General features: G+C 56.4%; 1 protein-coding gene and 1 long non-coding RNA gene across 3 annotated transcripts; one reads left to right on the forward strand and one right to left on the reverse strand.

Annotated features, from left to right (window-relative positions):
- The first annotated feature begins 486 nt into the window (after nt 1-486).
- TGFB1 (transforming growth factor beta 1) lies at nt 487-14,702 on the forward strand. 2 transcript variants are annotated; one of them, XM_019434541.2, is made up of 7 exons: nt 487-1,742; nt 4,777-4,937; nt 6,118-6,235; nt 7,802-7,879; nt 8,029-8,179; nt 13,777-13,930; nt 14,415-14,702. In XM_019434541.2, the coding sequence occupies exons 1-7, from the start codon at nt 1,388-1,390 to the stop codon at nt 14,571-14,573; spliced, it is 1,176 nt and encodes a 391-aa protein (XP_019290086.1). In that variant the 5' UTR covers nt 487-1,387; the 3' UTR covers nt 14,574-14,702. The 2 variants fall into 2 exon arrangements, with proteins under 2 accessions (XP_019290086.1, XP_019290087.1); XM_019434542.2 differs by having other exon boundaries at nt 488-1,742; nt 8,032-8,179.
- On the reverse strand, nt 7,386-8,978 carry LOC128778022 (uncharacterized). The gene is made up of 2 exons (XR_008423336.1): nt 8,580-8,978; nt 7,386-8,460 (listed from the first exon to the last, which is right to left on the reverse strand). It is a non-coding gene; the product is annotated as an uncharacterized LOC128778022 (long non-coding RNA).
- Nucleotides 14,703-17,654: the final 2,952 nt, after the last annotated feature.

Below are 17,654 nucleotides of genomic sequence, written 5' to 3' on the forward strand. Positions count from 1 at the left end.
GACCCCCTCTCTTTGGGGCTCCTTGCTCCCCTGTGCGCCTCTCCCCACTGGGTCCCCGTCTCCTGGCTGACCCTCTTCCCCTCTGCTCCAGCCTCCCACCCTCTCTCCTCTGGGGTCCCCGCTCTCTGATCCCCTGTGCCATGTGTCCCCAGCCTCCGATTGAGCCCTCCCCGCCAGATCTTCATTCTCTCCACGACCCCGCGCAGCCCTCAAAGCCACACGCAACCCGTCTGCCCGCTTAGGTTGCGCTCAGCCGCCAGGAGGCAGCACCCTGTTCGCGGGGCGGAGCCGGGGTGTCCGCCCCCTCCCCCCGGGGCCTGAGGGACCCCCCTCGGAGCCCGCCCACGCGAGATGAGGACGGTGGCCCGGCCCCCCCATGTCCTCCCCCTGGGGGCCGCCCCCGCCCCGCGCGCTTCCTGGGTGGGGCCGGGGCGGCTTCAAAACCCCCCGCCGCCCCAGCCGGTCCCCGCCACTGCCGCCGCCGCCGCCCTTCGCGCCCCGGGCGTCCCACCCCCTCCTCCCGCCGCGGATCCGCCAGACAGCGAGGCCCCCGGCCGGGGGCAGGGGGGACGCCCCCTCCGGGGCACCCCCCGGCTCGGAGCCGCCCGCGGGGCCGGCCTCGGCCGGGAGCGGAGGAAGGAGCCGCCGAGGAGCAGCCTGAGGCCCCAGAGTCTGAGACGAGCCGCCGCCGCCGCCCCCGCCGCCGCCGCCGCCGCCACTGCGGGGAGGAGGGGGAGGAGGAGCGGGAGGAGGGACGAGCTGGTTGGGAGAAGAGGAAAAAAAGTTTTGAGACTTTTCCGCTGCCGCTGGGAGCCGGAGACGCGGGGACCGATTGGCGCGGCACTGCCCCGCCAGGAGGCAGGACTTGGGGACCCCAGACCGCCCCACCACCGCCTCGGACGCTTGCTCCCTCCCTGCCCCCTCCACGGCGTCCCCCAGGCGCCCCCATTCCGGAGCAGCCCTCAGGAGCCGCCAACCCGGACTCCCGCGAAGACTTGACCCCAGACCTCGGGCGCACCCCCCTGCACGCCGCTCCCCCACCTCCAGCCTCTCTCCTGAGCCCCCGCGCATCCAAGGACCCTTCTCCACCGGGATCCGGGAGACGGGATCTCTCCCACACCTCCTTAACTCTCCTACTCAAGACCACCCACCTCTGGTACCAGATCTCGCCCCTCTCGGTTTTTTCCTTGGGATACCGAGAAACCACCCATCAGAGCTTCCCCTCCACCTCCACTCGGTTCTCCCTGAGGGCTTCAACTCCCCTCACCTCACCCCGACCCTCCTATCTTTCTTCGGGAGACCCCGAGCCCCCCTAGGGGCGGGGCCTCCCTTTTCCCACCGCAGCGGGGCTCGCGCTCTCGGCAGTGCCGGGGGCGACGCCTCCCCCATGCCGCCCTCCGGGCTGCGGCTGCTGCCGCTGCTGCTGCCGCTGCTGTGGCTACTAGTGCTGACGCCTGGCCGGCCGGCCGCCGGACTGTCCACCTGCAAGACCATCGACATGGAACTGGTGAAGCGGAAGCGCATCGAGGCCATCCGCGGCCAGATCCTGTCCAAGCTGCGGCTCGCCAGCCCCCCGAGCCAGGGGGAGGTGCCGCCCGGCCCGCTGCCCGAGGCTGTGCTGGCCCTTTACAACAGTACCCGCGACCGGGTGGCGGGGGAGAGCGCCGAGCCGGAGCCGGAGCCTGAGGCGGACTACTACGCCAAGGAGGTCACCCGCGTGCTAATGGTGGAAAACACCAACAGTGAGCTCAGAGGGGCCGGGGACCCTGGAGGGGAGCCCCCAGGGGGCGCCGGAGTGCAGGGGTCACGGGGGAGGAAATTACTGGCAGAGGAAACTGCCTAGAGGAAGAGGACCCCCGGGGTTGCCGGGAACGCGGGAGGGGGGTCTCAAAGAGGAGAGGACTGAGCTTCCTACCCCTCAGGTATCTGGCCTTGAAGGGCAGGAGATAGGGAGCGAAGTGGGCTTCTAGAGAGCGACGGGAACCTGCGGGATCTTGGGGGGGGGGCAGTCCCCTAGAGGGAGAGAAGCAACTGGGGGGTGAAGGGGTAGAAAGACTTCTTTCTTCACAGTACACTAGAATGTGGGGGTCGTGGGGTGAGGGCTGCATAGAGAGAGGGAGCCCGCTTTGGGAGAAGCGAAGACCCCAGCATCTGAGGGGAGGCAGTGGGGAAAGCTGACCCAGAGCTCAGGGGCACGAGGCGAGAAAATTCAAGAAGGACAGAAAAACTAGGTGAAGCGAACTCCGGAGGTATCGGGAAAGTGGACAGTGGATCCACTTGCAGCGAGCGCGAAAAACACGCGGGATTGGGGGAGGGCCCACAGAGAGGAGGATGATAAATGCGGGGAAGAAGGGGACCCGAGGTCTTGGGGTGGGGGGAGGTACGAGCAGGAGAGCAGCGGAGACCCCCAGGGGGGCGTCGGGGATGCGCGCGAGGTGCCCCGAGTATTTGGCATATGGACGTGAGAGGAGGAAGCCCAGCGCGGGAAGCGAGCCCCCAAGAAACCTAGAATAGTGGGTGATGGGAAGGGGTTTAGAGAGAGGGGAGACAGGCATGAGAACGGGGGACGGGGAGGGAGTGGAGGGGAGACATAAACAGTGCCGTTCTGGGAGCAGTGAGCCCCCCACGCCGCGGGAGGGGAGGAAGCGGGCTGAGTGAGGAGTCGAGCCCTAGAGGGAGAGGTGGGTGGGTGAGACTCTGCAAGATCGGGGTGAGAAAACCGAGCGGGTCGGGGTGAGGGAGCCCCACGTGGGTGCCACGCGCGGAGGGAGGAGCCTGCCCTCCCGGAAAGGGGGGGGGAGGACCCCGCAGAGCTGAACTGGGAGAGTCTGGACCCCAGAGTCCCAGTTCCTCTCCGGGAGGCTGGGGAAACCCCAGCGTCCGGCCGCCTAGCCCGCCCTCCCTTCCTTTTCCTTGCCCGGGGGGCGGGGATCGCGCGCGGAGCCTGGGGCGAGACGGGGCAGGTCGGGTCCCCGCCCTCGCGGCTGCGGCGCCTCCCGCCCTCTTCACCCCATTCTGGGGCGGGGCTGCTGCTGGGCCCGGCCCCTCGGCGCCCACGCGGGGACCCAGGGGTTCCGCGTGGCCCGGAGGTTTGGGGCAGCCCCCCTGTTTTCATTTTCTGTCTTGGGCGGTGCACCTGTGGTCATTGGGCCACGCATGCGTGCCCGGCCAGGTGACGCCCCTCCCCACCCACCTTTCAGGCTCACCTTTTCTGTGGTCATTTCACCTTCGTTGTAGAGATTTCTCTACCGCTGGTACCTTCAGTCCTCTTCTCCCCTCCCAGTCTGGCTCCATCTTGCCCCCCAAACCCTATATCTCTCTTCCCGTGTGTGTCTCCCATATCCCATGCATGGGTCTGAACAGTCTCTTCCCTCTTTCTCCCTCTTTTTCCATCTCGCCCTACTCCTCGAGTCTCCCTGTCTCTGTGGTCTCTCCATCCCTCCCTCTGACCGGTCCTGCCCTTCCTTTCTTCCTCTGTATCTGTCTCCACCCGTCCTCCCACCCTCCACCCCTGCACTACACTTCCTTTGGGGTTTGCTGAGTAACCCCTGGGTCAAGATAGGGCTTCTTTGTGGGGGCCCCGGGCTGGCCTGGCTAGCGTGGGGAGGAGTAGGGGCAGGGGGCCCATGGAAGGAGTTGCCTCTCCTTTCTCATCAGATCCTGTCTCCACCATTTCTGCACCCCTACTGCAGAGGCCTTAAAGGATGTATCCCAGTTGATCTACAAGGTCATGGCCTGCCTGCTCATCCCAAACTTTTCCTAGACTAGAACGCACTCTTCCCATTTTTCTTCCTCCCCCCACCAAAGCCATTCCTACCTAGAATGAACTTTGCCTTGTCTAACCAGCTGAGGGAGAGAAGGCAGGAAGCAATTAGTAATAGTAAGAGTAATTCGTAGTAATAATAATGTCACAGTAGCAGGGAGACTGCATGGCCTTGGGGTTAAGAGTAGTCTTTGGGACCAGACCGCCTGAGTTTGAATCCCAGCTCTGTAGCTCCTTACCTATGTCACCATGGGGCAAATGACCTGTTTCCCCATCTATAAAATGGGTACAATAATTGTCTTTTCCTCATGAGGTTGTTGCGAGGTTTAAATGTCTTAGCCCTTGTAAAGTGTGGTGCATAGCCCCTGGCAAATAGTGAGCACTCTTTAACATACATGTTAGCACAGCCCGGGTGTGCAGACTGCTGCCTGCTTTACCACACCAGCTCACTCGTCGCACACTATATAATCTTGCAGCCGGTCCTCCTTTTACAGTTGAGAATCTGACACAGAGAGTGGAATTCGCTTGCCCAAAGTCACACAGTGCTTCAGTTAGGAGAACCTGGTGGGCACTTAGGGAGTTTGGTGGGGTTGTCATTTCCCAAAGAATAGCCCCGAAAGCGAGGCTGTGGGAAGGAATGTGACTTGCCCAAAGTCACAGAGCTGGAAGGCTGCTCCCTCCATCCTACTCCTGCCATTCAATTTGCCTTTGAGGCTTCAAGTACTGGGGGCGCCTGAGCGAGCACAGCAGCCCCTCTTAGGGCTGTGTACTGAGTGGACGCTTTACAGATGACAGGAGACAAGCGTGACTCAGACCCCATTTTACAGAGGGCGAAACAAATCCAGAGAGGGAGAGCCACTCTCTCAAGGTCGCACCGCTAAAAAATGTCAGAATCGGGTTCCAACCCAGGGTCGTCAGCGCCAGGAGCCCACGCTCTTAGACTTGGGGTGCGCTAGCTCCCTCCGCCCTTGCCAAACCCCCTGACCTCCCTCCTCTCTGCTCCTCCCGCCTAGAAATCTATGAGAAAGTCCAGCGTACCCCGCACAGCATATATATGCTCTTTAACACGTCGGAGCTCCGAGAAGCAGTGCCCGAGCCCGTCTTGCTCTCCCGGGCAGAGTTGCGCCTGCTGAGGCTCAAGTTAAAGGCGGAGCAGCACGTGGAGCTGTACCAGGTGGGGGCCCGGGCCCCAGAGGTGGGCTGCACTGGGGCCGAGGTGGGCAGCTGGACGGCTGGTGGCTGCAAGGTCCACACAGACAGACTCGGCAGGATGGGGGCGTGCGGGCCATGGAATCATGGGGCCCTTTAGAACTTTCAGGCTCCTAGCACCTTAGGATACTAAACACTCAGGAGGCCAGAGTCTTGAAAGGTTGCAGGCTCTCCAGCCGTTCTGTCCAGTACAGTTGTCCAGGACCACTGGCCACACGTGGCCATTTAAGTTGACTGAAAGAAAAAAAATTCAACCCCTCAGTCTCACTGGCCATATTTTGAGTGCTCCGTAGTGGTTAGTGGCTGCTATTTTGGATGCCGCAGATAAAGGACACTTCCAGCATCCTAGAAAGTTCCTTTGGGTAGTTCTGTTCTAGAAGAGTTAGAGTCTCCAGGAAGACTGGGGCCTCTGGGAGGGCTGGAGTCTAGAAGATTACGCGACCTGGAATCCACATCATGTGGGACATTGGGTTTAATGGTAGGTGGTAGACTGTTACGACAAAGGAAGTGTGTCTGTGGTCAATTCCTTGGGAGTCTAGAGAATTCAGCTGCACGCTGCCAGTGTCTGGATCGTTGCACACGGGCATCAGACCTCTGCAGCATCTGGGTTTGGGGCGTGCCAGACTCCTGGGTGTCTAGAACATCAGTCTCTCAGAATTTCTCAGGTTCATTGAATGGGTCGTTCTTGGGGTACGGAATGACTTCTAACATAAGCCCCTAGAAAGTTACAGACTCTCAGAATTCAGGGTGTCAGATTTGCAGAATTGTATGCTCAGGGGGACCCCAGGATGTCCCAGGAGGATCTCAGCATGGTGGACTGTCTGAGCTGAAAGGGGCCTGGCATTTCACCAGTGAGGGAACTCAGGCCGCGGAGGGGCCCCACAGGGACTCAGAGCAGAGGCTGAGCCGTCCAGGTGCCTTGATCCCCGGCCTGGGGCTCTCTCTCCTCTCCTCCCAAGGCCGCTCCGGCGGTGGGGTGGGGGTTGTTCCTGCAGGGCCCCACAGCGTGGATGTCTGGGAGGGGACTGTCTGAGGGACTCTCTGGCAGCCTGTTTGGTGGAGCAGGAGTGGGGGTGCAGTCAGTGTATTTGGGGGTGGGGAGCCGCATCTAACCCACTGTCTCCCCCCAATTCATCTCCCCCCAGAAATACAGCAATAATTCCTGGCGCTACCTCAGCAACCGGCTGCTGGCGCCCAGTGACACGCCGGAATGGCTGTCCTTTGATGTCACTGGAGTGGTGCGGCAGTGGCTGAGCCATGGAGGTAAGGACCACTTGTTTGCCCCGCCCCTATTTTGTAATGGGATAGAGCCCTTTGTTTGTCCTGCCTAGCAGCTGGGACCCCATGTCCCAGCCAAGACGTGGCCTTCCTCCTAGACCTCAGACCTGAGTGATAATGCCTAATCCATTTCCTGAGCACCTGCCGGGTGGTGGGTGATGCTGGGGACACAGCAGTGACCCAAACAGCCCCACCCTTGCCCTCACGGAGCCCATAGTCCATTCTTGGGGTGGGGGAAATGGGGAGAGACCTGAAAACTGGATGGTAATGACCCAGATTGGGTAGGGCTGGAATAGGGACCCCAGAGGAGATGGCTGACCCAGCTTGGGGTCAGGGAGGGCTTCCTGGAGGAGGGGACATCAGAGCTGATATTTGAGGGTTGAGTGGAACCCGTCGGGGAAAGAAGGAGAGGTAAGAGTGTTCAAGGCACACCCTGAGTCCAGGGAGAGCGTGACACAGCCGATCTGTCTGTAAGAGGACTGTGTTTGACCTGAGTCCACCACACCCACATCCCCCTTCCTGATCTCCCTTTTGTTCATGCCTCCCCTCAACAAATGCCAACGGGTGCCTGCTCTGAGCCCTGCCCTGTGTGCGGTGATGCTGGGGACACAGTGGTAACTAAGACAACTCTAGATGCTGCCTTCATGGGGCAACTCTGGACATCTACAAAGTCTTGCCAAAGCCCTAGGTGGCAGTGATGACCTGAAGGAGCAGTGGCGGGGTGGGGAGGCCCCGAGTGCTCCTGGGACCCATCCTAGAGGGTCTGGGAGGGCTTCCTGGGGGAAGGTGATAGTATAGAGACTTAAGGGATAAGTGGTGGATCGGCCAGGTGTTGAAAGGCAGGGGCCCGGGGCCGCTGGACAAAGGCCTGTCTCGGTCACTGCAGAGTCTAGAGCACCCAGCACAGGGCCCAGCACCTAGTAGGAGCTTAGAAAATCATTCACTCACTTGTTCAAGAAGCCTTTCTCCCACAGCTGCTCTGTGGGTGTGCACCCCATCCCTACCTTTTCCCACTTGGGGCACATCATCTGCCCTCTGTGGGTCTTGGCTTCCGTGCCTATTAAATTGGGACCTCTGGCGAAGATCAGAAGAGATAATGCTCACAGAGCATTTAGGACAGGGCCTGGCACCCGGGGCGTGCACTCAGTAGATGTTTATTTTTAAGACTGTGGGCTAGGCCCAGCGGGGAGCAAGAAAACAGGAATCCCTGCCCCCATGTATCCTGCTTTCCACTGAGAACAATGAGGGAAACAAATAGCCAAATTCGAATGTCAGGAGGGTGAGTGCTATGGCGAAAATAAAGTGATGTCACTGTGGGGGAGGGGCATCTGTCCCGGAGGGCCTCCTGGAGGAGGTGACATTTGAGCGGAGACCTGAAGGAGGAGAAGGAGGAAGCAAGGCCAAGAGCAGGAGGATGCAGGGAGAGGGCAGGCAGGGGAAGAGACAGGGGGAGCCCCAACACCCCCTCCACCCTGGGTTTGCTCCACCCACGGCGGGGGTGTGAACAGTACCTGGCATCTCACACTGGCTTCCCACTCCCCACTCCCACAGGGGAAGTAGAGGGCTTTCGCCTCAGTGCCCACTGTTCCTGTGACAGCAAAGATAACACGCTGCAAGTGGACATCAACGGTGAGGCCCATCTCCCTGGCCCGGCCCCATGCCCGCGGGTGTGTGCATGTGTGTGCACTTGTGTCCTCTTCCCCCTGCCCCTGCCCCCATTCATCCATCTGAGAGTGTGTGTCTATGTCTCCCCCACACCCTACAACTCCAAACCAAAGCAGGGTTCAGTTCCGGCCGCCGAGGTGACCTGGCCACCATTCATGGCATGAACCGGCCTTTTCTGCTCCTCATGGCCACCCCGCTGGAGAGGGCCCAGCACCTGCACAGCTCGCGGCACCGCCGAGCCCTGGACACCAACTACTGCTTCAGGTGAACCTTTCAGCCCTTGACCGTGGCATTCTCGTCTGGTGGTGTGATGGCTGGGCGCAACCAGGGAAGGCTCAAGTTGGGCACCTGGCTGGTGCTACGCGTGGCTGGCACCTCCTTCAGCCTGGAGGGCTCAGAGGATGGGCTCTGGGTTCTAGGATGCTGGGATGTGGAGTCCTAGGATGTTGAGATCATCTTGCTTTCTTGCTGGTGTGTTAGTGTGTAGAATGAGGGACCCAAGCAAGTTCAATGTTGGCAACCTGGGGTTCTAGAACGTTGGGATCCTAGGACATAGAATTCAGTGTTAATGACTGGAATCTGAGAATGTTGGACTCAAGGAGTGTTGGGATCTTAGAATTAGGGAATTGAGGATTGGAAGATTACCCATGTTGGATTCCCATACCATTGACAGATTGGAGACTCCAGTGTTGGCAGACTGGAGACCTTGAATATTGGGCTCAGAATGGTGGAAGCCTGTGTTAAAATACTAGCATTCACGGGACACCTGGGTGGCTCAGTCGCTTAAGTGGCCTACTCTTGATCTCAACTCAGGTCTTGATCTCAGGGTTATGAGTTCAAGTTCCGCATTGGACTCCATGCTGGGCATGAAGCCTACTTAAACACAAAAAACAAAACAAAACAAAAAAAAAAAAACTGGGGTACCTGGGTGGCTCAGTCAGTTGAATGTCTGACTCTTGATTTCAGCTCAGGTCATGATCCCGGGGTTGTGGGATCAAGTCCCACACTGGGCTCCATCCTTAGCATGGAGCATGCTTGGGATCCTCTCTCTCTCCCTCTGCCCTTTTCCCCCCCATTCTCCCCCTCTTTCTCTTCCTCAAATAAAGTGTGTATATATATGTGTATACATATACATATATATGTGTATATATATATTAGCTATAATATATATATGTGTGTATATATATATATATATATATTTACATATATAATATATTAAAAAAAACAACAACAGCTGGCATCTACAAATGTTTCGGTTGGAGAAAGCCAGATTATTGGTATCCTAGAGTGTTGGGGCTCAGTGTTGGGATGTTAGACTCTTGGAAAGCTGGGATCTTCAGAGATGGCAGCTTGGACCTCTTGAGTGATGGGCTCAGGATTGTGGAATGCTGTAATTCGATATTGAGATATCACGAATGACAAGATACCAGAGAGTTGGAATACAGGAATCCTAGCAAGTTGGAAATGCCATTGTTAGAATGTTGAGATGCTGGAGTATCGCAATCTAAGAAAGTTGAAAAGTTGGATTCCTTAGCATGTTGAAATACAGAGTTAGATGTTGCAGAATTAGAATGATAATCTGACCTTTGTCCCTCCCCAGCTTACTGTTTGGATGAGGTACCTCTGGGCTTTGTTACATGCTGTTCGCCTTCTGGAAAGTCAGCTCTGCTCCCAAGCTTAGCACCAGCCCCAGCCTTAGCCCAGCAACCCCACGAATGAATGAACGTTATTGATAACAATGTAGAGGGAGGCAGCCAGCCATGGGAGTCTCTGCAGGGAGGGACACAGTGTCCCCTCAGAAGTTGTGCCAAAAAGTGAACCTGCAGCTGAACAAAATGGTAGATCCAACTATCAATTTTCTAGAAACACAGGGACAGAGGAACATGTTAAAGAACACCATGGGCTTGCAGTCAGCAACAATTAGATTGTGGGAAATCTGACCCACTTTCTTCAACAAATACAATGCAAAGTAGGGAGGTAGAGAGATGATTATGTAGATTTCTAAAAGAATCTTAAAATATATATCAAGTAATTGCAATGTGTAGACCTTATTTGGGTCTTTATTCACGCAGACTAGTAAAAACAAAAAGACATTTGTGAGACAGTTGGGGAAATGTGAACCCTGATTGGATATTTTATGATATCCAGGAATAATGGAGAATTTTTCTTATATGGTCTTGTGGTTATGTTTTACAATAGTCCTGATTTTCTTGGAGATACATGTGGAAATATTTGTGGATGAAATGACATGGTGAATGGCATGTGCTTTGAAATCATCCAGTGCGGGAGAGGAAGTGGGTAGGGGCAGAGATGCAGTGAACTTGGCCGTGACATGGGATTGTGGAAGTTAGCCTCCCTGAACTCTTACTCAACATCCAATGTGAGGCCTTCAGCCTGTTCTGTTCTGGGGCCCCAAGTGGGTTTCTTTTACCCATCAGGCCCTGACTGGATGGCAGAGAGGCTCTGCAAGAGCTTTGCAAGAGGGACACCTGGGTGGCTCAGTCAGTAGAGTGTGGGACTCTTGATCTCAGGGTTGTGAGTTCAAGTCCCATGTTAGGTGGAGAGCTAATTTAAAAAAAAAAAAAGAAGAAGAAGAAAGCTTTGCAAGAGGCCTTGCACTGAATAAATGGGTTAGAAAGTGCCTCAAAGTCACCTGGAGGCTTGTTAAATATGGCCTGCTGTCCTCCAGCCCCAGCCCCACCCTCAGTTTCTGACTCAGTAGGTTTTTGGTGAGCCTGGAGAATTTACATTCCCCACAAGTTCTCAGATGGTGCTTCTGCTGCTCTGGGGACCCCACAGGGAGGATGTCCCGGGTGGGTAATCAGGGTCACAGACTATTCAAATCTTAGGACCTCAAAACCCCCAGCCAGAGTTGAACCGGAAGTGAAAGATTATTCTGGACAGGGGGTTCTTTCCCTTCTGTGAATTTAGGACCCCCTCGAGAAGCTGAAAGCCAGGACATTTCCCTAGAAATATGCCAGTAAATGCGCACATATGTGCCTGTGGTTTCAGGAGCTCAGGACTCTCCCTGGTCCTGGACTTCCTGATGCCTCCTTGACCCTGAACAACACCTTATTTGATCCAACATCCCTCATGTCATTGGACAGGTGGGGAAACTGAGGCCCAACCAGACTGGGGAGGAACCAGGCTGAGCTCACAGGGATCTCAGATTCCTGGCTCCCTTCTCTGTGGCTTTTGGAGAGGCCTTGTCTTGCCCCGGGAAATGCTGTATCATCGCCTCTTCCTGCTGTGCTTGAGCTGACATGGCTGCGCTGGACAGATGAGGCCCCAGCCTCCCGGGGGGCACAGAGCTGGCCGTGAACCTGTCCCCAAGCTCCACACTTACATGCTGTGTATGGGCAGGCAGTGCTTTCCTCTCTGGGGCTCAGTTCCTTCATCCTTCAAATGGGAATAATAATAATAAAGCCTGCCTCATAGGGTTTTGAGATCAGTTAATTCTCTGTTGATTACTTCTTGAATAGATAAATGCATGCACATGGGCCAAACCTAGAAGGAATAGTCAGAGACCCTCCAGTTCTGATCCCCACCCCTCTCTGAAGAAGAGACAGTCACTTTTATTATATTTGTGTCTCCTTCCAGACACAGTGTCTGTTTGAAACACTTATGCACATCCGTATTTTTTTATTTTGCCCCAATTGCAGAGTTCGTTTTTTTTTGGGGGGGGGGGGATGTGGAGAGGGCACTGCATATTCCTTCCTCCCTCCCTCCCTTCTTCCCTCCCTCCCTCTCTTCCTCCCTCTCTCTCTCTCTTCCTCCCTCCCTTACTCCCTTCTTGCCTTCTTCTCTTTCTTATTCTAAAAGTAACACATACCCACTGTCAAGAATTTAGAAAATACAGAAAGATATCACCCATCACACTACCACATATAAAAAAAAATCAACATTTGAATATATTTCCTTTCAGTCCTTTTATGCAAAACAGAATTTGGATCATACTGTACCTGTAGCTTTGAAGAATATCTCTTTCACATGATATGAACCTGGAATATAAAGTGTTCATGCTTCCCACGAATCAAGCTTTTTAGCTAAGGTCCCTGCCCAGCTCAGCCATGGCCCCAGAGGCCAGCACATAAAATGCCCTGGTTCTTTCCAGACAAGCAGGAGCCTGGGCCTGGGCTGGAGAGGGACTGGCTTTTGCTTCTGAGCATGGGACAGGGATTATGAGTCTAGAGCAGTAAAATATTATACATCACTATTCTCCAATATGTTTTTTAAAAACCTAACATAGAGAGGCATCTGGGTGGCTCAGTCGGTTAAGTGTCTGACTCTTGATTTCAGCTCAGGTCATGACCTCGCAGTTCGAGCCCTGCTTTGGGCTCTGTGCTGACAGTATGGAGCCTGCTTGGGACTCTCTCTCTCTCTCTCTCTCTCTCTCTCTCCCCCTCCCTCCCTCCCTTCTCTCTCTGCCCCTCTTCCATTTGTGCTCTCTCTCACAGTAAATAATATATAATATATGTGAGGCTCGAACTCACAACCTAGAGATCAAGAGTCACATGTTCTACTAAGCCAACCAGGCGCTCCAGGTAGCAATAAGTTTTAGAAGGAAAATAAATCAGGGGCACCTGGGCAGCTCAGTCGGTTAAGCATCTGACTCTTGATTTCAGCTCAGGTCATGATCTCCTGGTTTGTAGGATTGAGACCTTGTCAGGCTCTACGCTGACAGCACAGAGCCTGCTTGGGATTCTTTCTCTCCCTCTCTCTTTGCCCCTTCCTCCCCCCAATAAATAAATAAACGTTAAAAAAAAAAAAAAGAAGGAAAATAAATCAGAAGAAGAGGGAAGAAAAAAATAGATATTGGGTACTAGTTTTCCTATTCTGGTTAAAATTTTCTTCTATTATGGAAAATTCGAAGTGTAGACAAAAGCAACCAAGATATGATGTAATGAAGTCCCATGGATTCTCATCCAGCTTCAACAGGCATTAAGATTTGCCCCACGTCAAATACAGACACTGTCATATTTTCTTGCAGAACTGAAATGCCACTGTCACACTGAATGGAATTCACGATCATTTGGATGGGTACTTTGGGTAGGATGGTCCAGAAAGGATGCTCTGAGGAGAGGATATTAATTTTTTTAACTGATATTTATTGAGTACCTGCTGCACGTCAGGCAGTGTTCTAGGAGTTAAGGCTCCCTGCGTAAAGGACATCTGAGCATACATTTCAATGAACTGAAGAAAAGAGAAGAACTACAGTGGATATCTGTGGGAATAGCAAGCCAGGAGGAGGGATGAGTGAGTGCAAAGGTCCTGGGGCAGGGTTGTATTTGAAGAACAGGGAGGATGCTGTGTTCTAGTGTCTGGAGTCAGGGAGAGTGGGGAGGGAGTTGAGATCAGCTGACCAGGCGGCGCCTTGTGGTTCCTGTTGAGGGCTTGGGCATTTGCCCCAAGAGACACAGAGCCATGTTTGAGCCATGTTCGGAGCAGAGATTCGACATGACGGTCTCTAGCATGTGGCCCCAGAAGGCAGGGATTCCTGTCTGTTTCGTTTGTACTCAGCCCCCAGTAGATCCCAGCCAAGCAGTTGGTCCTGGTTCAACAAGTATTTGTTGCACACATAGAACTTAGGGCTGGGGGACGGTCATTTGACTTTCTTACAGGCTTGTCAGGAGCCTTGTGTGAAATGATGTTTACAATCCCGTTAGCAAGGGGCTTGACCAAAGAGAGCGCTTTATCAGTGTTAGTGATTATCATTGCTGTTACCGTTATTGCTATTATCACCGAGATGGGCGCTGTGCTGGGGGCAACCAGGGTGCCCCCCCACCCCGGGGGTGCGGCTGCCCTCGCAGCAGCAGCAGCAGCAGCCGCGCCCCCCTGACCCGGCCCCCTCCACCCCGCAGCTCCACGGAGAAGAACTGCTGCGTGCGGCAGCTCTATATTGACTTCCGCAAGGATCTGGGCTGGAAGTGGATCCACGAGCCCAAGGGCTACCACGCCAACTTCTGCCTAGGGCCCTGTCCCTACATCTGGAGCCTGGACACGCAGTACAGCAAGGTGCGTCTGGCCACGGGCCGGCCGGGGTTGGGCTAGGGGGAGCAGGGGCCGAGGGAGTGGAGGGAGACAAACAGGTAAAATCGGAGAGGACTTAGCCAGATGAGAAGTAGAGAGAGCCCGGGGGATCGGAGAGGATGGTACAGAGATGGGAGGAGACAGGCTCTGAGCCGGTAGAGAGACCTGACGCAGAGGGAGACGCAGAGGGATCTGCGGTCTATGGCGAGACCCATGGAGCCTGAGTGACCAACCGGGTGCGGGGAGGCCGGGAGACGGAAGGAGAGGGAACGCGAGAGACAGGATGAACAGTGAACGGCCTGGAGTCCACACACTGCCACGGAGACAGAGACTGTGAAGACAAGGCAAGAGTGGAAAAGAGAGAGGTAGAGACTGGGAACGGACTGAGACGAGACAAGAGGGAGAGGGGAAGAGGCGGAAGGGGTGGGAGCGCCCTGCCCACGACCCCCGACCCTGACCCCGCCCGCAGGTCCTGGCCCTGTACAACCAGCACAACCCGGGCGCGTCGGCGGCTCCCTGCTGCGTGCCGCAGGCGCTGGAGCCCCTGCCCATCGTGTACTACGTGGGCCGCAAGCCCAAGGTGGAGCAGCTGTCCAACATGATCGTGCGCTCCTGCAAGTGCAGCTGAGGCCCCGCCCCGCCCCGCAGGCCCCGCCCACCCGGCAGGCCCGGCCCCGCCCCCGCCCGCTGCGCCGGGCTGTATTTAAGGACACCGCGCCCCAGAGCCCTCTGGGGTCGATTAAAGGTGGAGAGACAACTGGGGTCTCTGTGTGTGTGTGTGTGTGGTTGGGTCCCAGAGTGGGGTCTCCCGACGTTCTCGACGTTCCTGGATTCCCGTTCCATCTGTCCCCTCTGGTCTCCATTCATTTCCTCCCACAAACGCCTGCTGAGCACTTATGTTCCAAGGACTCCCCGTGAACACTAGTTAGATTTATTTATTGAGCATCTTGTGAGCTGTTCTAAGTGCCTTCTATTGATTAATTCATTTAATCACCATAACAAAGCTCTGAGATACAGGGACTCTGATAACACTCTATTTTTTTTCCTGCTTATTTATTTTGAGAGAGAGAGAGCGCGCGCGCGCTGCGCATGGGGAAGGGGGAGAGAGACTCCCAAGCAGGCTCCGAGATGTCAGTGCAGAGCCCCACTTGGGACTCCAGCTCACGAACTATGAGATCCTGACCTGAGCTGAAACTTAAGAGTTGGAAGCTTAACCAGGGTGCTCCTGATAACACTCACTTTAAAGATGAGGAAACCAAAGCCCAGAGAGGTTAAGGGACTAGTTCCTGCCCACCAGGAACCTACTTCCTGGGGAGGAGACAAATATGGGAAGTCGCACTAAGACAGGAAAGTAGCACGGAGTGAGAGATGATTTGGGGAGGGAGGAAGGGTTTCTCGGAGGAGGTAGCATTTGGGACGTGAAGGAAGTCAAGAGCGCAGTCTGGGGGAGCCCTGGGGGAGAGTGTTCTTGGTAGGAAGACCTAGGCACAGCCTGGTCTTGAGGATGAATTTGGAGTGAGCCAGCGACACTGGGAGGAAAGGCCAATGTGGTTGGAAGGGAGGGATAAGGGGAGGGGTGTTGGGAGCTGAGTCAGGTCATTAACACTCACAGGCCAGAGAGTAATGATATTCCCCGTGCCAGGTATGGTGTATGAGCTCCCCGCGTTCTCCCCACAGCCCAGCAGAGCAGGGGTTGGCACACTGCTGCCCGCAGGCCAGTTCTGACCCACTTGCCTGTGTCTGTAAATAAAGTTTTATTGGAGCATCACCTAAGGCTGTTTCAGTGCTCAGTAAAACCGTATGCAAAGTCTCAGTTACTCTCTAGCCCTTCAAAGAAAAAGTTTGCCAGCTCCTGCTCTAGAGACCCTTTGCTCCCCACTTTACAGACAGGAATGCCAGGGCAGGGGCACAGAGAGGTTCAGTTACTTGTTAAGGTCACACAGCTAGCACGTGGCACAACTGGGATTCGAATCCAAACAGCTGGAGTTGAGGATCCAGGCACATAACCTCTGCACTGGTACTGCTTTCCAGGCCACATCAGGCCTCTGGGGGGGGGGGGGGGGGGGCTGGGGGAACTTGCACTCAGGGTTCCCGACAGAGGAAGAGTGTGATTTGACTTAGGTGCTCGGAGGGACCCTCTGGCTGGTGGTTGAGTAGACTGAATGGGGGCAAGGGGGGCTGCAGGGAGACCGTTCGTGCAAGTGAGAAATGACAGTGCCCTGGGTCACGGCGGCCCTCCATCTGCTGTGGTCTTGCCTGTGAATTCTCTCCTGCTTCCTCTTCTCAGCCTCTCAGTGGCCCCTCTTCCTCCCAGGTTTCAGTTCCCTCCCCCCACCCCCCACTCTGCCCTGACCTTCCCAGGGCCACCGGACCTGCTCCTTGGCCCAGTGATTGCCTAGGTGGGGTTCACTCTGTAAGGACATACTGCCATTTTCACCAGCCTCCTGTGTGGAGACACTTGCAAGGACACAGTGACGCAGACTGTGGTCACTGCAGCCCCACGAAAACGCGGCACAGCTACACACACACACACACACACACACACACACATTCGCGCTCACCACAGAGGTTCAAATCTGGACCGGGTCCCTCGGTCTCGCAAACACATTCCCCTTCCGCAGCCACCGTGGAGACACAAAAACTCCTGACACCTGGCGGCAGCGACAGCCCCTGCACGCGGCCCCATTCCAGATGCAGAACCCAGCCTTGGAGCTTCACTGGGACACAGCAAAAAGCAGTCGCGCAAATACATTCTGAAGGGTCACAGGTCACGACCGCCAGCCACACACCAGATACAGACTCAGAGATGGTGCCCCGCACACACACCTCACAGCATCAGAGCCCCCTCAGGAAATGAAACAGAGGCTCCTGCTGGGACCCACCAACAGTTAACACAAACATCCTCCCCGGGGTCACTCGCAAACAGGCACAGTGCATGCGCACACAACCTGACACAGCACAGTCCCACCCAGACACACACGCCACACATGGAGACACACGTCACGATCACCCGGAGGAGGCCGGTCCTGCCCACTCAGTCTGACATCTCCCAGGCCCCCACACGCTCAGGCCCGGGGAGTCCCACCAGGCCCCGCAGACAGCAGCTGGCCCCGTCAGACCCAGACACGCTGTCACACCCCGGGGCCCAGACGGAGCAAGTCCCACACACCCAGACACACCCCCCAGGGTCGCGGCCCTCGCAAGCCCAGCCCGTGCCCGGGCCGAGGGCAAGTCCTGGCCTCACACCGGGGCCGCACACTCCCGCGGTCGCCCGAGCCCTCGCCACGCCCTCGTGACACACCCCGCCCACCTGCCCGCCGGGCTGAGCTGGCGCGGAGGCCGCCCAGGAAGGGAAACTTGCGGGCTCAGCACCTTCCTGGACTGCCTGCGGGCGGCCCCTGTCCCGCAGGAGAGGGGGGCAGAGCCCGTGGGGGACAAGGTAGTCCCCGCCCCCCGCCAAGCGCAGGGGCAGCACCGGGCGTTCGGGGCGCCCCTTCCCCCTCCCCCACTCCTGCGGGCAGCCCGGGAGGGGAGGGAAGTCGTGGGGGGAGCCTGGGTTCCGGCTGGAGCCCCAGCTTCCCGTCCGGCCCCCACGGGGCAGGAAGCACGGCCGGGGAGGCCAGCTCAGGCCTTCCTGCCCCCTCCCCCAGACAGGCCTGGGGGCTGGGTCAGCCGGAGGGAGCGGGGAGGGGAGAGGAGGGGGAAGACG

The sequence above is a fragment of the Panthera pardus genome, unplaced genomic scaffold (genome assembly GCF_024362965.1).
Source record: "Panthera pardus isolate Hobbes unplaced genomic scaffold, ASM2436296v1 HiC_scaffold_18, whole genome shotgun sequence".
Lineage (NCBI taxonomy): Eukaryota > Metazoa > Chordata > Mammalia > Carnivora > Felidae > Panthera > Panthera pardus.